Below are 18,415 nucleotides of genomic sequence, written 5' to 3'. Positions count from 1 at the left end.
TCTATTCTGGGGTATGTAAGAGTCTTTATTTCTATTTTATTAATTTACATTAGAATAAAAGGACAGGGAAATATGGAAGTATGAAAACCTGTTTTATCTCTCCAGCTAGCAGTAGGTCATTCTAGTAATACTTTATTAACGCCTAAGTAACAAGCTAAATTCACTAAAGCACAAAGTGACAAAAATGTGTCTTGTAAAACATAGTCTGCAAATTTAAAAAAAAACACAACACAGAACTGAACTTTCAAAATTCAGCATTTTAGTGATAAGTCTGAGTGAAAACCAGAGATTCATAAGCCAAAATATTAAGGAATTTCATTCCCAAACACTGCAGCTTGATATTCCTCAATGTTATCTTCTGTTGCAATGAGACTTAAGAGCCTACTGACCTCAATGTTAGCAGAATTTTGCCACTTGTAAAAACAGAAGCAGGATCAAGCCCTAAAAGAGAATTTACAGCCTTTGTCTAGAGATCTTTATTTTATTACTGTAGAAATGCACTGAGTCTATCATGAAGTCTGCATCATCTGGAGTGTGACCTCTTTCAAAGTATTTATTCAGATTATCAAATCACCTCCTCTTCTCAGCGTACATGATATGCCTGCTTTTAAAATATTCTTTCTATTAAAGACAAAATAATTCTGCAAATTAACTCAGGTATTCTGAACCTGAAAAATCTGAACCTGTACTACTTCATAACATCAAGCTGGGCCTTTCCTAAAACCAGAATTTCTGCATGTATTATGACCTAGATGTCAGGGTGAACTACGTAACAGGACTCTATGCCTGAAGTAAGAAAGACTTTGGTAGGAAAAAACCATACCTCCATAAAAGTGGAATAAATCTTTTCACAGAGTTGATCTAAAATCCAGAAGGTATTGCCAAAATGTTTCAGAAAAATATTTCCGTGATCTAAATACAATTCATTTTATTCAAGTAGTGCAGCGATTCCAACAGAACAGCAAGATCTTGAACATTTAGTAAATTTCAGTCAGCAGCAGTCCTATACATAAAGTATGAAACAATGCAAAAAGGCTACTTCTAGCTATCTATAACAGATCTAAGCATTACTCTACTTGCTCATACAGCCTTCATAAAATAGCTGTCCAAAAGGGGGCAGAAGAGTTTTCAAAATGATTTGGCATGGAAGCTTTAAAGGTATCTATCAGTAAATGCACATAGACAGATGCATCCACAAGAGAAGATACAAAAGGTACTTTACAGGGTACAGGCTGGTAAACATCTCTAAAAAACACTTCAGTTACCATTAGATGTCTACCCACAGCAACGCAGACACTAGTGTAAGCCACTAACAAAAGGATTTAGCAGGCAGACTTTGGTATCTGACTAGACTACAAAGGTGCATCTAACCTAACTCCACATTGCAGTATGAATGTACCCAGAAAGAAAGAGAATCACTCCTTCCTGCCTCCGAATGATTAATAGGAGGAATGTTGTTATAGAGAATGACCCAATTATCATTGTACAGTTGACCTCCAGCTGTTATTCTGAATTGCAAGTAGAAACAATGCTACAAAGGGTTCAAAAGTATTGGTGCTGTCCAACAGAAGTAACCCAGGAGTAAGCACCCCCACAAAAGATTGCTGGGATGAAGGTCTGTAGTGTGAAGGACTGATGAAAGTATACACGAGACACCAGGAATACTGAACAAGGAAGATGTGCAGACCAAAAAATGTCTAAACAGAGCATTTAAAGATTACATAGCAGGAATTTAATACATAGTAGAGTTATTGAGCGGAGCACGTGTTATCAGCATTAAATAAAATAATCAGTTAAAAAAGACAGACAAATGACAGCCAATAAGAAACAAATGACAGACTGTATACAGAACTCATTACATGCTTATTAAGGGGAGGAATAGCTTGGATTCGAACTTCTGAACTTACTGTTTTTTCTAGTAAAGTTATCTGAGGGTCAAACACAGTTTTGAGTTCTGTTCTGCAGCTGGGTACTGCTGATCTGAGTTTGGTCCCTGGCAGAAGTCAGACTGAGAACAGTGAGAAGTCTCCTGTGGCCCGTGGGCGAGCAGCTGTAGCTGGCACGTAGAGTTAGTTGTCCCTGGGGAACTGGGAGTATCTGCTTTCACTAATGAGACAAAAGCAGAACCTGGGAGGAGCCAGCATAGGTCATCTGTATATCTGCATCAATATTGCATGTTAAACATCATATTACTTGAAGAAGCTTTTCAAGAAATCTGTGATTTACAAGGTCCTACGCCAGGCTGCAGAACAAACTGAAAACCTGAGTGTTTCCACAGAATCCAAACAATGTCCGTGACTAAAGACAGAGAACACACCTGAATCCAAGTGCAGCGTAAGCAGCTTAGGAATTCAGACAGTAGAACACTGCTAAATCCAAGACACATTTTGTACTTCACACATGACAGCACACATCTAGCATTATAACTATTTAAAATAAATACCTTCTATAGGTAATTGTTTATTTGAATTATAAAAGATGCCCTGAGAATTTTTTTTTTTCAAGAACATGCATGTACAGCACTGTCCTAGGTTTTGAGTAAATCATCATTCATATTTTTACATTATAAAAAGTAACCACACACGCATATGCATTCACAGATCAGATCATCTTTATCATACACCAATAAATTTTAAAAACCACATATTTCTGATACCAACATACTTATGCTGCTTCCATTTTGAAATAGAGAAGCTGACAATAGCTTCATAGGCTCTCTCTCAAGTCTTGGCATAAATAGAACTTTTTAAAATAGAATTGCATGTTTTTCCACAGACAAATTTTGATAGAAACATTAGCATTAATACAAACAAATGCAGATGACATCACTGAAGCATGACAGCTTGCAATAGCAGCTGATTAAAAACTAGATTCATCATTATAAATTATTCAAGTGAAAATACAATCTGAAATACTAAAAATTAAAACAAGTATTTATACAACAAAACTTATGAAATAAAACTTTTTTTTTTACAGCATCTGGAGACATCTGCTTTTAGATTGCTTTGAAACTTACACACGATTTTTATGAACTTTACTTAGTACTTGTAAAAACATTACCTCCAAATTCACAGCACAATGCTACTGAAGTTTACAGTTTTTTATAGACTGATCAATGATTCTGGCCTTTGGTCTTAAATTAGGTTTGAAGGTTCTTTATAATGTGGGATTACTTTTTCATATTCAGAACAATTCCTTCTATTTCTTGCATAAAACATGGGTGTTAAGAATTGCTAAAATTGTAAATAAGCCAATTAAGTAATGGATATGTGCATTCTAAACCCAAGAATTGGAACTATAAAGGCATAATTGAAGAAAACAAAATCCTCTCTTTCGCTGCAGCAGTTAAGAGCACATAGCTGAAGTTGTATTTAATAACATTTCACTACAATGTTAGAATTCTGCAACCGTTACGTCACTTATTGGAACATATTTTACAGATTGGGATTTTATTTAAAAGATAAAAAGTTTTAACATTGCAAGATGCGTTTTATTCACTCCAGGCATTAGAGAGTCCCATCTGCTGCTCCCACCTTATCACACCAGAATGTTGCTTCCACCAGTCTCTGATTCCCTTCTTTTTCTGTCAGAAGCTCTAAGAGTTTGATTTTCTGTTTTTTCTTCATACAAAAGAAGAAACACACATAATATGTTGTTGCTGTATTATTAAATAACATAACATAATACATTGCTATTGCGTGCAACATTTTAATATAATTCTCAGCTGACATATTTTAAAACTTACTAGCAGCTCTACTGCACCCACTGAAAAAGCCAAATGGACACATTCTGAGGGCATTCGTCACAGGGAGGGTGTATTTCTCCATTAAGTTTTCTACAGAAGGTCACGTAAAGATCCCTCTAAGTGAGATGGTTAAGGTAGTACAAGCAGTCTACTCATGGCTACAAATAATGCCAGAGGTCTTCAGCTTAACCCATGATAAATCTGGGGAAAGTGGAGATGGGGAAGGGGAGAAGCTAAGAGCTCTTTACAGTGTTATTTCTAGGTCTTCTGTTGATCATGTCACTTGGGCAATTTCTGCACTTTTAATAGCCTTAACTTTTTAATCTTTAAATATACTGTTCTTTAACTTCGCAGAGTTGTAGCTATGTCAGTTAACAACTGTTTGTAATGGTCGGAGATCTTTGGAAGAACAGGGCTTAACTTTTAGAACTCTGTGGAAATATCTACATCAATATTTTACAATATCATTTACAAACAAAGCAAGATATTGTTCTGTTTTACCCTTTTAAAATTGCTGATGAAACCTCTCATGATCATACACCAGTGTTACGATACCTACTAGCTTCCCCTTAGAAATAGCACCTAAACCACATGCCAGTCCCACTGGACCTCAGAACTCTCACCAGAGTAAACGGTAGAAGGAAAACATGATTAAGTAACCAACTCAAAGTGTAGTAGATCAGTGGCAGAACCACTTCATCTTGTGCTCAACTTCCTAAGCAACTTTATGACTGGATGAAAGATACTACTTTAAGATACTTATGTATGTAATTGTTACAACATGGTCACATACCAATGTGGATGTCTTAAAGGTCAGTTGTGGACATCTTAATAATAAATTGATATCAGTATTTTATAAGAAATTGATTTCTATGCAACAATAAATCTACTCCCACTTTTTACAGGATGGAAAACCTGTACCCCTCATTCTTGAAGTAGGTTTTAATTGAAAGTGAAATAAAATCAGGCACTATGTCTATAGGCAAGATGCAAAATTCTTAAATGCTGTCCATAAAGCGGGATATTTTTATTGATGAATCTATAAAATTCTGGAAAATAGTTTTAACCGATTGTGTATTGAAATCAGTCACATTACAGTAATGTAAACTCAAGCAAAACAGCAATTCTCATCCTAAAAGAAAATATCTTAATCTTATAAAAATGAAAATATTTAAAAGAAGATAATAAAATTACATAGCATAATAATACAAGATGGGACTACTTGATGGAACGCAGTGTTCATGAATCATGTCAATTTCTGCACTAGGATGATTCATGATCTAACTGGCAACTCTTCAACAGTAAGTCAGAAAAGCACGTTTGCTCTGCAAATTGACTTAAGAAAGGTCTCTTGTGGGATGAAATACTCAGCCAGTGCTCTTTGTGATTCCTTCCTATTCCATAAGGTGCTTAAAGCAGGTATTAACCTCTTTTGTGATTCCATTGAGTTATATGGGTGCATCTTTAGCATAATTCTTGCAATTTCTATTGCCTGAGTATTACCTAAGTTCTAGCAAATGACACCAAAGCTAAAGGTCATTTTCTTGTCACCTGCTTGTGAGCACTGGATCAGGATTTACTAAGATATTTTTTTCTTGAATCTACATTATTTTCAAAAAGAAAGAATATTTTAATTGGCACACACATCTCTGAAATGGGACAAACAAAATGTTTGAATTCATGAGTATGGTAAGTGAAGACCTCAGTTCTCCACCAAGGTAACTTTGGGTTTTTGAAAAATTCCTGTAACAACATGAATATATGAAATCAGAAATTCTTCATCCCTGCAAACTGCGCTATATTGTCAAAAGTGAACATGTCAATATTCAATAGAGCAGTTTTATGGAAAAGACTACACTTAAGCAATTAAATAATATTTTGTCCAAACATACATCACTTTGAACTAAGAATCATTAATTACATCTTTTGATATTTTAATAATTAAACAACATATTACTGTCAAATCTTCCATTCTTCAAACACACATATAATTACTTAGGAAAAGAAACATATTAGAAGTTACCTTATTCATGTTGCAAAGTCAATAAACTAAAAGTTAGGACTTGCCAGAATTAAGATTGTCAGTGCAATATTTAACCAGCACATGTGTAAATTTACATGATGATGTAGTCTAAATATATACTCAATTATTATTTTCTCACAAGTTTTCTGCCTTAGTGTGTCCACAGATGGTGACACTCATTCAGGAGCATCTATTGAGTTGCACCTCTCATTGTACAATTTTCAAATTCTTATCTCAGTAAGAGATATTTCCATCAATTTCTTATATATTTGGATACCAATTTATTCTGTCATTCAACTTAGAAAATAATGTTTCCTTGAAACTAACTTTTTTTTTGTATTTTAGTATGTGTATATTTAGCACCAGGATTGACTTTCTGAACAAAAGAAAGATAAAAGAGGTACACCTAAACATATCTGTGGCCAACAAGGTTATGCAGATGAACACGTTTACCATCAACCATTCCTGTACCTGTATCTCTTAATATCTCCTTATAGAGCTGCTCCATTTTCTTATGAAAACAATTAAGTATTGGGCCAGATTACAAAAGAGAAACTGAATCTACAGTGCAGCAGACATTATACCAACGTAGAACATTAAAACTCTTATTCAGAACTAAAGGTAGGTCATCCTAAGCCTGCTCTTCTTTCTCCAGAAATGTTTCTCTTCCCCTAATATATCCTCTTGGCTTCTGACACTATGCAGTTTAGGGACTTTCTGAATCACGGAGAGCATCCAGATCATTGTGTTTGATCAGATACCTACTTTCAAATAGTGTGTTGTTAAGGTATTCACTTGGGAATGGTACACTGAGACTTGAAGCTGAGTCTTTTACATTCCACTTTCCTCCCGGAAGACAAAAGGTACAAACTGCTCTGTGTGAGTCTTTCTCTGTCCCTTTGTATTCAAACAAAAGATATCAGTTTTATTTTAAGTGACAGATAGAAAAACGTTTGAAATTTGGAAAAGTTTTATGTGATGTAAAAAATATGTCTAACTAATCTTTGCATCTAACTGCTTTGTGAATATTAATCCATTTATTTTTCCCAAATCCTTGTGAGACAGATGAGTAATTGGAATTTCTACAATGGTTGCTAAAAAAAATTTACAACATTTGAACTAGGTTTCTGGTTTTAAAGAGAGGGAACAGAGGTACACAGTGATCAGGGCAAAAGCACATGGCTTTTGAGTACACCTAATTTTTGAAAGTATTTAGCAGTGTATGTTGTTTTATATACTCAATATGTCCCATTTACTTTATAGATAGCTGAAAATGTCAGCATGTCTACTAATCTAACCGTTGAGTTTGAAATCATGCACTTTGAAATAAGTGACCACCTAATGATCACCTATAAAAAGTGTGAAGTAAGTACTGTGGGTAATATTTAAGAAAAGGCATTAGACTCTGGCAAAGACAGGGACAGAGTGCAATTTGACTTGGCACCTTAAGGTACTTCTGCTGCGAGACCACTGACTGAACACAAAGAGTCCACCTTCATTCACGACGTATCTTCCAAACTTTTCTACAAAGAAAATGCATTCTTAAAAACAATAAGTCACTACGCAAGCTTGATCTCATTCCAGAACAAATTTACCTCGTACAGTGAAGGTGGTAAAATTCCACCAGAAGAAATCCCGTGTGATTACACAGCAAGAGACTATATCATAATATAATATATATGAGTAGCTGAATGCAAGCTGCTCAGAGAACTTCTTTTTATATTTGTTAAACTTTTGAGTGTTTTCTTTAGGAATGTTATTAACCTGTGAGTAAAGTTGGGGAGGGTGTTTTGGTTTTTGGGTTGGTTTTTTTTTAAAGAAACCTGAAAATACTGAAGTGGAAAAATAGGAGTTTATACAGATACTTAATTCACCAGAAAGGACCACTCAAGAGATATCACTATCACTATTGTTTCCTCTTTATACCCGGCAAACCAGTGTAAGGTGTTTCGTCTTTCCTGTCTGGTGCAAGCTCCGTATCTCAGCTCCATTATCTTTGACTAGCAAGTCATAGCCTCACATTCTGGACTCTCCTTGCATTCTTGGTCTCTCATAATCTCTTCAGACTTCCAAGGGCCAGCTTGCAATTCCCGATACTTTTCAGCTTCTAGTTCTAGTTTCTATTACACTTAAGTCTACTTTCCCAAACAACCTCCCTTTCCTGCTATAGCTGGCTCCTTTCCTTTCTGTGTTCTGCCTTGGCTAAGAAAGCAAATCTCCGATAGCAAAGAAAAATCTGTTTGAGCACCTAAAATTACAGCTAGTCCAACGATAGTAATTTAGAACTACAACTTACAGTGTAAGAGGAATCTGCAGGGAATTAGCTGCTAGAGTGTATAAGGATTTGACTAAGTACACATCACAGCGATTTTCTAAAACTATTACACTTTTATCACAGGAGCAAACAAATTAATCTTTGATTTTGTTCTTGCAAAATGTTGAATGGTTTAGGCTGATATTTAAAGAAAACTAGCCTGAGGGAGATACCTAGCATTGAATTTTTTTTATCTAAATGGTTAAGGTAAGGCAAAGAAGGCAGCCTTAATAACAAGTAGCAGTACCAGTTCATCATGACTGTCAGAATTCATCATGAAATTGTTACATAATAATACATAAACATATATAAGCACATAAAAAGAAGGAAAAAGAAAAATTAAATCATCTAATAATACATACATTCTACTTCTCCAACCACAGGCAGCTAAATCACTGTGACTGTAGTTACTACGTATGAAATGCACTAACCTTCACTTTGTCCCATTCCACCCTCCCCATAATGTACCAGCTGAATGCAAACGTGCAGGAGAAACAATGTGAAAGACTAATTAAAAGGGAATGCAATCTTAAAAACACTTATAATTGCAGACATCACATTTCTACTGTGCTATTTTAGTATTTAAAAATCTGGGTGCAGAAGTATCATAAATATAGGCTTAATTTGACATAGCTCTTTTGAGTTCCCTTTGGAAATGTTACCCATAAGCTTGATTTAGCCTCCTGTCAACCACTTACATGCTCATCTTTCGGGACTGACTCTCCTTATTTCCATTGTTCTTTTGGTCAGCTGAGTTAAATAAGTTGCGAGAAGAACAACTGGAAGGGAAGGCAACATTCCCACTATTACCAGTAGAATGAGTCCGGAATGAATCATCTGAAACAAAGAGCTGCAGTTTAGACAGAGAACTTTGTCCGAAAAAAAAAGACACAGAGAGTAAACAGAATGAGCTATTTTTCCTGTGGCAATAGTTGCATATTTCCTATGGCAATAATCCAAAAGTTTAACTTTCTGTAAGGGAATGGTTTCAATTTAACATTTCTTCAAATATTTTTATGAAAAAATGCTAAATAAAGATAATTAGAAGACACATTTTGGAAGAGAAGATTAATACATTTAATATATAAAAATAGTGGGATTTAACTGGCCAATCTTTAGCTGCTTAAAATTTAGTTGTTTCATCTAAGCTAAGTGTCTAGTATGTATTGGTAGTGAATGGAAAAAGACAGGTTCCTCTAGGCAGCAGTTCGTCTCATTCTAATCTTTAATCATCCAAACTCTTTCCAACAGCAGTTTCTCTCCCTTATTTCAGTAGAATTTACACATATTATCCCTTTCCTCACATAAAATGGGTGGAGGCACATTGCAAAACCAACCTTTTTATAACATCCAAAATGCCAATCAAGAAATGCCAAACTCATTTTACTTTTACTACTTTTAAATGTAAATTTAAATGAACATATAACAAAAAAAAAATCTGAAAAATACACTAACTAGACTAGCAGTTATGTCCTCAAATGTATTGGATTTCTATTATTCTGTGTTCTTTAGAAGAATTATATCTTACAGTAAGCCTGTTTAATGGGGCTCACATATTCAGCACACCCACAAAAAACTAACGTAAAATATAACAACCTACTTACCACTAAAGGATAACATACAACTCTTTCCCATTCCTGATACTGAAGATGTATATCCTGTAGCAGAGCTTTTACTTAAAAAACAAACAAAACAAAACCAAATTGCTTATTACAGAAAAGTGTTCTTCTCAATTGTGTCATCCTGCTGTTTAATAATATTGGAGGCTATTTCTGAGTTTATATGAAAAAATCAAATGAGAAAGTTATGCTAAAATTTCTTCAAGAAATGTACAAATTTAGGTTTAGCAGTTCATATTGAAAAATATTTTTAATATATGATAAAAGGTGACATACATTGACTTAAATGAATTAATAACAATTTGTAGGCCTCAGCATGCCTTAAAATGGTGTTTCTTCTCTCAGTTCAAAACTGCATACCTTAATCAAACAGAAAGCTGAAAATTTAAGCCACAATTCAGTGAGCACATCATTACTTTCAAAGATTCATGTGCATATAATTTCATAACAGTTGTCTATTAGGTAAACAGTTGCCTATGAGGTAAGCAATGAAGATAATAAAGATACTTAGGACACTTGTCTATGTTGCTGTATTTTGGATGTAGTGCTTGAGTACTGAAAGACTGGCTTCGAACCAACTTGGATTTTTTGTCTTCTTTGCCTAAAATTATAAGTAGCAAAAATTTTTAACATGGATATCATTGCATTTCCTCAGTAATTAAGAACACTTTTTAATATAATTTTCTGTCAACATATGCTAGCTGAAGGAACTGATTTAAATACTTCAATAACAATAAATAAACCTTATGTCACCTATTTATATACTAAAGAATCAAATAAAACTAAAACCCATAGAAAACACATTCCGTTCTAGGAGCGGAATCTTTTCCTATGTGCAATAGGTGAAACTTTGGCCCACAAATGCCAACAGCACTTTTGCTGGGTTTTAACCTTCTGATGTGAGATCAAAGCATTCTAGAAGAGTTTTTAAAGAGTTCTTACCTGCTGATGTACTAGAAGAGCTTCCAGGAACAGAGAGAGTGATACTTTTTCCCAACACTGATGATGTTTTACTGTCTCTACCTAAAAAAAAGTCCAGTATAAATACCTCTCTCTTAAAGCTTAACTTTAAATAAAGAAAGAGGACGTAACATATCACAGTCCTGAGGTAAACAGTAATAATATCTAATCCAGTGCTACTAACACTTCAGATATACCACAGACAAGTACTTACATTACATCCTGAAATGAAAAATACCAGAGAACTAAAACTGTCATGTATTTTATTAATAAAGCTAAAAGTCTTCCTTCTAAGATAATGAGGCCAGTTTTCATAAATATCTTTAGAAATATACAGAAAAAAAAGTTTTATTCCCACTTTCTAAAACTCCGCCATTTACTGTATAAAGTGTCTCTCTTCTGGTCTTTTCTATTCTACCTTTGTAGAAGAGTAATGCATGCACAAACAATATGTAAACGAATAAACAAACTTACGCTTCTTTTCAAACATTTTATCATTAATATTTGTAGATCTTCCTTCGTTTTGCTGCTTCTCTTTTTCAAATTGTTCCTAAAAAAATGAATAATTTTCTTAGGTATTACTCAGAAAAAAAAAATAAATTGTGTTTCAACTATGGATTGCTTCCGAATCACCAACATGAGTTAATTTGTACTCTCTCCTACTATTACTACAACCCCTAATGAATATCCAGAGAATGAATTAAATAGTACAGAATGAAATCAGAGTACATCTCCTATATAAAAATCACACCAAAAAATATTGACTTTAATTATGAAGGAATCTCAGAATTGATGTTTACATTTATAACTTATTATTAAAATTATGCCTGGCTTTTTTTTTTATTTTATTAAAAAGATACAGAAATTGGCAGCCTGCAATGTGAAACTTTTGTGCTACACAGATACTCTGATAATAAAACTGGCAATATTTTTAATTCAAATATACAATTCAATGAAAATGTTTTTCTCAAATGGTAAGGTGTGCCACATATGCTCAAACTTTTTAAAGGTCTAAAATTAACATCTACCGTTGATAAGTTTTTATGCAAAACAAAACCAAGTATTACAGTTCTTCAAGTCTAAGCAATTTATTTGCCTTTCTGTAATATTAGCTAGCCTTAGAATACCTTTTGAGAGCAGATCCATAGACAGAAGACAGTGTTAACAGAGTTACATCAATAATTTCAAAAGCCAATACTTGCTTCAGGATTCTTGGTGAATAGATATCACTCCAATTTGAAAAAGCTATATAATATTAGCTTATTTTCTGTACTATGTTCATAATAAAAAGTGCCAAGTGAATCGTAACTGTTCTACTCTGTTTTTTCATTTCACTCTAATTACTACCCAAGTTAAAAAAAAAAAAAAAAAAAGGAGGTAATTAATTCAGGTCAAGGTTGCTGGAATATAGTTTCTACTAAGTCAATTACTAAAATTAAGGAAACTTATTAACATATGCAGTATTAAAATCTGTAGTAGTCAGAAACATTTAACTGGGGTCGATGACTCTTCATTTATTTGGGATTGCAACATGTCACAATTTATTGTGTACATCTCCACTTCTTCAAAAGCATGCCTCTCAAAGACAATTCTTAATGAGACCTTTGTGCTACAGAAGGTACGCCCATATCAATGGGATATATCATAAAAATACAGGTGGTCTTCTGAAGTCTAGCTGTAGAAACAGGGTAAAAATTAATGTTATCATACAACACACGATAATGGAGTGCACTGGAGGCTATTTTACCACAGCCCCAAATGCTTTCACTATAAAAACATGAATTGTATCTACCTAAAAACTGCTAAAGCTAAGTTCAAATCCTTGAATGCGTGCATGCAGATCCTGAGAACAAAGCTTGAACCTTCGGCTCGAGCTAATGGGAGGTGGCAGGAAGTACATGGGATGGGTATCATGAATTGAGAAAATTAGCTGCCCAGGAGAAGGCCTGCAGTACCTATCAACATCAAAGTGGGCCACGAACGTAGGCTCTGTAGCAATCCAAGAGGAAAAAGTGACATTTTTTTTGGATAGTCTTGAATCTGTTCTGGTTCACTACAGAGGAGCTCAATTACTACAAGTCAGAGGAACCATGCTAATGAAATTCAGCCTCTTCTAAATCCTATCAGCTTCTGAGCTTCTTCCACCTCAGGCTGGAGAGCAGGCAGCAGAACGGAGGACTGCAGTAATCTAATCTAGGCTTTGTGAAGATGTAGTGGGCTACGTGGTGAAGCGCCTGCTGCAGCTTTTGCTTACAGCCATGAGTGAAGATAAAGAGTTTTGTAAGTTAAAAAACATTCTGCAGACTTCTTTTCCAAATCCTAAGTAACTTGTAGCTCCTTTTGCTCTATACAGCCCGCACTATGTGTCTCTCCTGCCAGGCTGCAGATATCAATGGCTTTTCTTTCTTGCTTTTTTTCTGGCTAAACAGGAAAGCTTGTAACACACAGAGCCTCCTTCACGTTACTTGGAACAAAGAAGTTATGACATTTTCTTTGCCTATGGAAGCTGTATGCGAATTCTGAGATGTTTCATTGTTCAATTTATTACATTATAGATGCCTGACAAATTGCTAAGCTCCCCGAAAAAAATTTCGTAAAGATGTGCTGAAGGGCTTGGATTTTAGAACTACAGGGGCATCAAGCATGAGTATTCTTCAAGAAATACTATTTTGCCTTTCTAATTGATACAGCAAAATTCAGATAGTAAAGAAAAGGAAGTTTTATGTTACTATGAAGGACTTAACCCTATTGTAAAGTGTAAAATGAAACCACACACAGATTATGAACCTACCAGGTCTCTCCTTAATATGCACTTCCCCTGCTTTAAAATTGTTGCCTCATTAATATTTAGCTACAAACTACTAAAAAAAGGACAGATTGTACTGATAAAATATACCATTTCCAAAAGAAGATGTTCTTGTCTCTCTTTTTCTTGATCCAATAAATCATTTTCGTAAAATCTTTTCTGAAACTTCAAAATAAAATCAATAAAAATAAAAAATCACTACATGAAAACGGGAATTAAAAGCACTTGATAAGTATTAAAGTTAGTAAGTACTTACAGCATCTACAGAGATCTCCATTCTGTCCAATTCTAATACTGTCTATAAAGAAAATCAAACATTATTTATCATTACTCAACAGCATGCCACACTTCTAACTAAAAAACTGTCCAGATAAGAAGCTTAGAATAGTGGTATTCAAAACATGCCTTTTCTTCCTAAACATTTGAAGCCTATGCTTGTATTTTTGTGCTACAAATGCAGTTAAAAACTGTCAGAGAGTATTCTCAGAGCCCTGCTGAGACTCATAACGAAGGACTTATAGACTATCTATATGGAACTCAAAATACACTCAAGGGAAGCACAGAAGCATGAATGGCTGGAGCACAGACCTAGAAACCAGGACTGAAAAAACAACTCAGGAATCTGTGAATAAGCCAGGATGCTCCACGCAGGTGTTCTCTCAATCTCTCCTGCTGACTGGCCCTATAAGGAAGCCACATACTTTAGCTATTTCACTTCATGGCTTCTTTGAGACTAAGCATGGGCATCCCTTAAAGATATATTTTTTGTGAATATTCACATTACAAAGACATTTGTAACATGTCAAAATCCTGCAAATCCTTTATCTGTACATGGTAAAATATATAGATTAACAAGATATCTCTACCTCAAAGACTTGACCATTTTTACTAGGGTCAATGTTTAATCCTATCTTCAGTCATCTGCTATTTTTTCACAAATGGTCAGCAAGCCAAAATCCTGAATCCCAGTCACCAGGAAATAACTGCAATCTAAGTAACCAAGGAAACACCAACTCTCTTAAATTTGACAGAATGCACTATACCACATCTTCTCTTAATTGTTCAAAATTACATAATAGACAAGAGAATTCTTTAGTCTTGTGTTCTTACATTAAGAGAATCAGCAGAAAGCATAACTTTGATCATCTTAACTTTTAATGATAACCCCAAGACAAAATGCTGCTGGCAAAGAAAAATTCTTACTCTTTTTACAATAGTCAGGACATCTTTGTCTTTCTCTTGACACAGAAGTTTCCTTATACATAATTCCAACTGCTGAAGTAAATGTTTATCCGTGGGAATCTTCAGAGTAGATTTAACTTTTGGCAACAAATAGCATAGCTTCATTCTACAAAAAAAGAAGTAAATATTCACCTTTTGATACAGATGTTTAATAAACATTATTAATTTTTGTATTGCATGCTAGCATTTGACACAAAATAAGTAAGTTATTAGGTCTTATTTTTCAGAAATGATTGTTGCTTATGTGTTGTTTCCAGACATACTGTAACATTTTCAAAAACTGCTCCATAGATCAGGACTACAGCATTTAACCTAGAAAGATAAGAAAAGGTCTAGGTTTTCAAAATTATCTACACATCTAGCTATCAGGTACATAAATACCCTGGAACAGGGTATTCTTTTGTAAACATGTTAAGGAAGAATCGAGAAAAGAACAATGACAAAATTAATTTTATTGTCAGTTAAGGGATTGCAAGTTATTTCAAGTTTCCATTAAATTTTAATATTGTATCAATAGAGCTTTTAATTAAAATGTTTGTTAAAAGCAATAAGCTACTTCAGATTATATACAAATTTAGTTTATTATTTTAATATAATCCTCTTAACTTAAGGAATGAGACTTGAATGTTAACCTATATGCACCAAATGGCTCAGGTTTTAGGTTTGGGATCCTGCTGAATTGACTACAAAAATAATGGAAAAAACACTACAAAAATTAGTAACATACCAAATTCCCTTACATTTTTCTGTTCTTTTTCAATTTACTTCAACAGTGAAGTAGAAAACTTTTACATAAGCTGAAACCTACGCTAACTGGTTAAGCTCAGACCACTGAAAGAATTGTTTGCGTGTTTTACTTTACATATAATGAAGTTGAAATGGATGGAAATTAATGGAGACTGTGAAGTTACATTTCTCTACACCTATGAAACAGCATGTTACTTTCTTCTCAACTACTGCTGGCTCCTCTGCCTCAGTGTTCCTTTCACTCCCCAAACCGGACACTTAGGATCAGTCTCCCAAAAACCCAGACTGATCTGCTTCTCTGGTTTTCTAACATCATTCCCATAGTCCCCTACACCTTTAATACTGGTCACCCTGAAGGCTCTGTACCTTTTTACTCAAGTCCCATTATTTAAACAAGACATAAAACCTGTAACAATATTTCTTAATATATTATTTAAAGCTTTTTTCCTATACAGTGCTACATACTCTTCGTACAGTACCTCACATTTGCCACTGGATCATGTGTAAGTTCAAGCACAGGTAGAAAGAAGTATTTACAGAAGAATGATTTTGAAAACAGTTCCATAATGAATTCACAAGTATCTAAAAAACGAAGTCTGTTCCAATAACTTTTTCCTTGGCCCAGTTCTGAAAAATAACAATCCACAGGCATTAAGTTTTCAATGTCAGATAGAAAACATTTCAAAGGTTAACCTTTGACTCAAAGATAATCACACTCATCACAAGGCACACTTTCTCAGCCCACCTCAATTCTTTCTTTCAGTGAAAACCTAACCTTCTGAATTCAATGACCATTTCTGTCAGTGAGCATTTTTTTCAGAACTACATCCTGTCCCTTTAACCATTTGAAAAAGCAAAAATAGCAAGTGAACTAGCTACTATGCTGAACAAAGAAAGCCCTACATGCCTTTCAAACCATGTCACTGATGTATCAAAATTTCTATGTAAACATTAAGGATTGCTAATGGGAACTATTCAGACTTCTAACCTATCTTTAAAACACATAGCACAGACCTGGAAGTCAACTTAGGTGACTAACTCATTCATAAATTAATTTCTGAGAAGATCTGTTCAGCACTTCTTATGCTGAAGCCTCTAGAGAATTTTACTTCTGTAGAGGAACTCTGCTTTGTATATTGCAGCACCTACAGCTAAGCAATTTTGGATTCAAGAAGTAGGGTTGGAGGGGTCTTGGCATATTATCAATTTCCCATATTGCCTCTTTCCCAATTCCTTTGCATAAGCTTCAGCTATATTCCTCGCATACGCACAATATGTTTTGCCTGGTGATAATATGAGCAACTGAATGTCTTCTAAGTGTAATCCCTCCAATGATGGCAGGAAGTTACACTGAATAAATATAACCATAAATAGATCTTCAGTCAAAACTAACTTGCATCTCTAAGTGATCAAGGAAAAATTATCTTACGTTCAATCAGTTTCTGAATAACCTCATGCCTCTGTTCTTGTTTGCGATTATAACGCAAATAAACGCAGAGAGTTCGAGCAGCTGCTTTTTGGACTGGCAGGACGTTCTTGAAAGAAATAAAGGGGAACACCATTAAACATAGCTGAAGGAGTATGACTAAAAATGTATACAAATTCTACAAGTAGAAAAAATAGCTAAACTTTAGCCTAACTTTATAAATTTTAAATAATTGGCATAATGTAAGGGAGAATAAGGAAGTTTGGCCAATTCATAAGACACCTACTTCTTTATCGCTTCTATCTAACTTGTTTATTCAACTATTTCATAAACACCTTAAAGTAGTCCATGTCTGGAAGGCACCTTCTATATTGCACGTGTTAGAAAATAAAACTTACAACATCTTCTCTTACAACAGACAGTTTTACTCTTGAATTAATTCCGTAAAATTTCAGACTAGTAGCTCTAAATGGTAATTTATTTTCAGAATAAAGTGTTCTTTCATAAAGAATGGAGCACAATGCAAAGTAATGTATGGAATCCGGAAAAAGAAGGCATATCTCAGAAGAAAAAGTTTTGATTTACCTAGAAACAAACTGATAATGAGCACAAGGAAAGGAAAGAATTCTTGAGTGGGAGGAAAAACATGATAATCTGTCAATCCAGATTTTGCTCCTCAAATAGGGGGATGTTCTCAGAGCAATTTCTCAGTCTTACATTAAGAACCACAGCCTGATATACTATATGCAATGAGAAATCACACATTAAGATTAATATAAAGTATTATGCATTGCAAATATCTGGTGGTCATTGTTCTAAATAGCATAAACAAATAAAAAACAATGGGAAAGAGGCAGGCTCACGTTTGTCAAAATGATTGTCAACATTCGGTGAAGAAAACGGTAATAAATCTGATCACTTGGTATGATATGAGGGAGACATGCATATTTTTGTAGTAACTTCTCATGAGTCCTCCATTTTAAAGAAGTTGCTGCTCTCTGTTCTGCTGTTGTTAATGCAGGAATCAAGTCAGGAATAGACAATAACTAGAAATAAAAATATAAACATCAAAGTAATTTTACATCTTCTAGGTGTGTATCATGTTACTATACTTAAAAAGCACATCACAACAATGTAAGAAGGGAAGAGATTTTAAGGGGTCAATTAATTCCTCTCCTCAGACAGGATCAGCTACACTGTGACCATTTCCAGTAGATATTAGTCTAACTTTTTCTTAAAAAAATTTAATAATCGGGATTAAATCTCCCCTAAGCAGTAAATGCCACTTAACTAATCAAAGAGCTATTCCAGTACCTAAACTAAATACACTTTCATTTCCACCACCCCCTCCTGACAAAGAAAAACTAATCACTGTTCTCTTTGTAATACCCTTTTACAGATATGAAGACCATTACTTTAAACTGAAAGAGGGTAGATTTAGATTAGATGTCAGGAGGAAGTTCTTCACTGTGAGGGTGGTGAGGCACTGGAACAAGTTGCCCAGAGAAGTTGTGGATGCCCCATCCCTGGCAG

The 18,415-nt window shown here is 34.4% G+C and overlaps 1 protein-coding gene across 1 annotated transcript in view; it reads right to left on the bottom strand.

Moving 5' to 3' along the window:
* Positions 1-3,595: 3,595 nt before the first annotated feature.
* The window catches only part of PPP4R4 (protein phosphatase 4, regulatory subunit 4), a 70,666-nt gene continuing 55,846 nt past the window's right edge, over positions 3,596-18,415 (bottom strand). Inside the window, exons 14-25 of the mRNA XM_010583881.1 lie at positions 17,746-17,928; positions 16,886-16,991; positions 15,936-16,083; positions 14,671-14,815; positions 13,724-13,765; positions 13,558-13,632; positions 11,136-11,211; positions 10,644-10,724; positions 10,209-10,302; positions 9,687-9,757; positions 8,781-8,919; positions 3,596-3,620 (exon numbers count right to left, since the gene is read on the bottom strand). Of these exons, the coding sequence (XP_010582183.1) occupies positions 3,596-3,620; positions 8,781-8,919; positions 9,687-9,757; positions 10,209-10,302; positions 10,644-10,724; positions 11,136-11,211; positions 13,558-13,632; positions 13,724-13,765; positions 14,671-14,815; positions 15,936-16,083; positions 16,886-16,991; positions 17,746-17,928 (1,185 nt within the window). The remainder of the gene's footprint in view (positions 3,621-8,780; positions 8,920-9,686; positions 9,758-10,208; positions 10,303-10,643; positions 10,725-11,135; positions 11,212-13,557; positions 13,633-13,723; positions 13,766-14,670; positions 14,816-15,935; positions 16,084-16,885; positions 16,992-17,745; positions 17,929-18,415) is intronic.

Source organism: Haliaeetus leucocephalus, unplaced genomic scaffold (genome assembly GCF_000737465.1).
Source record: "Haliaeetus leucocephalus isolate CR32 unplaced genomic scaffold, Haliaeetus_leucocephalus-4.0 Scaffold932, whole genome shotgun sequence".
Taxonomy (NCBI): Eukaryota; Metazoa; Chordata; class Aves; order Accipitriformes; family Accipitridae; genus Haliaeetus; species Haliaeetus leucocephalus.
Note: the sequence above shows the minus strand (reverse complement) of the source record. Positions and strands in the feature narration are given on the sequence as shown.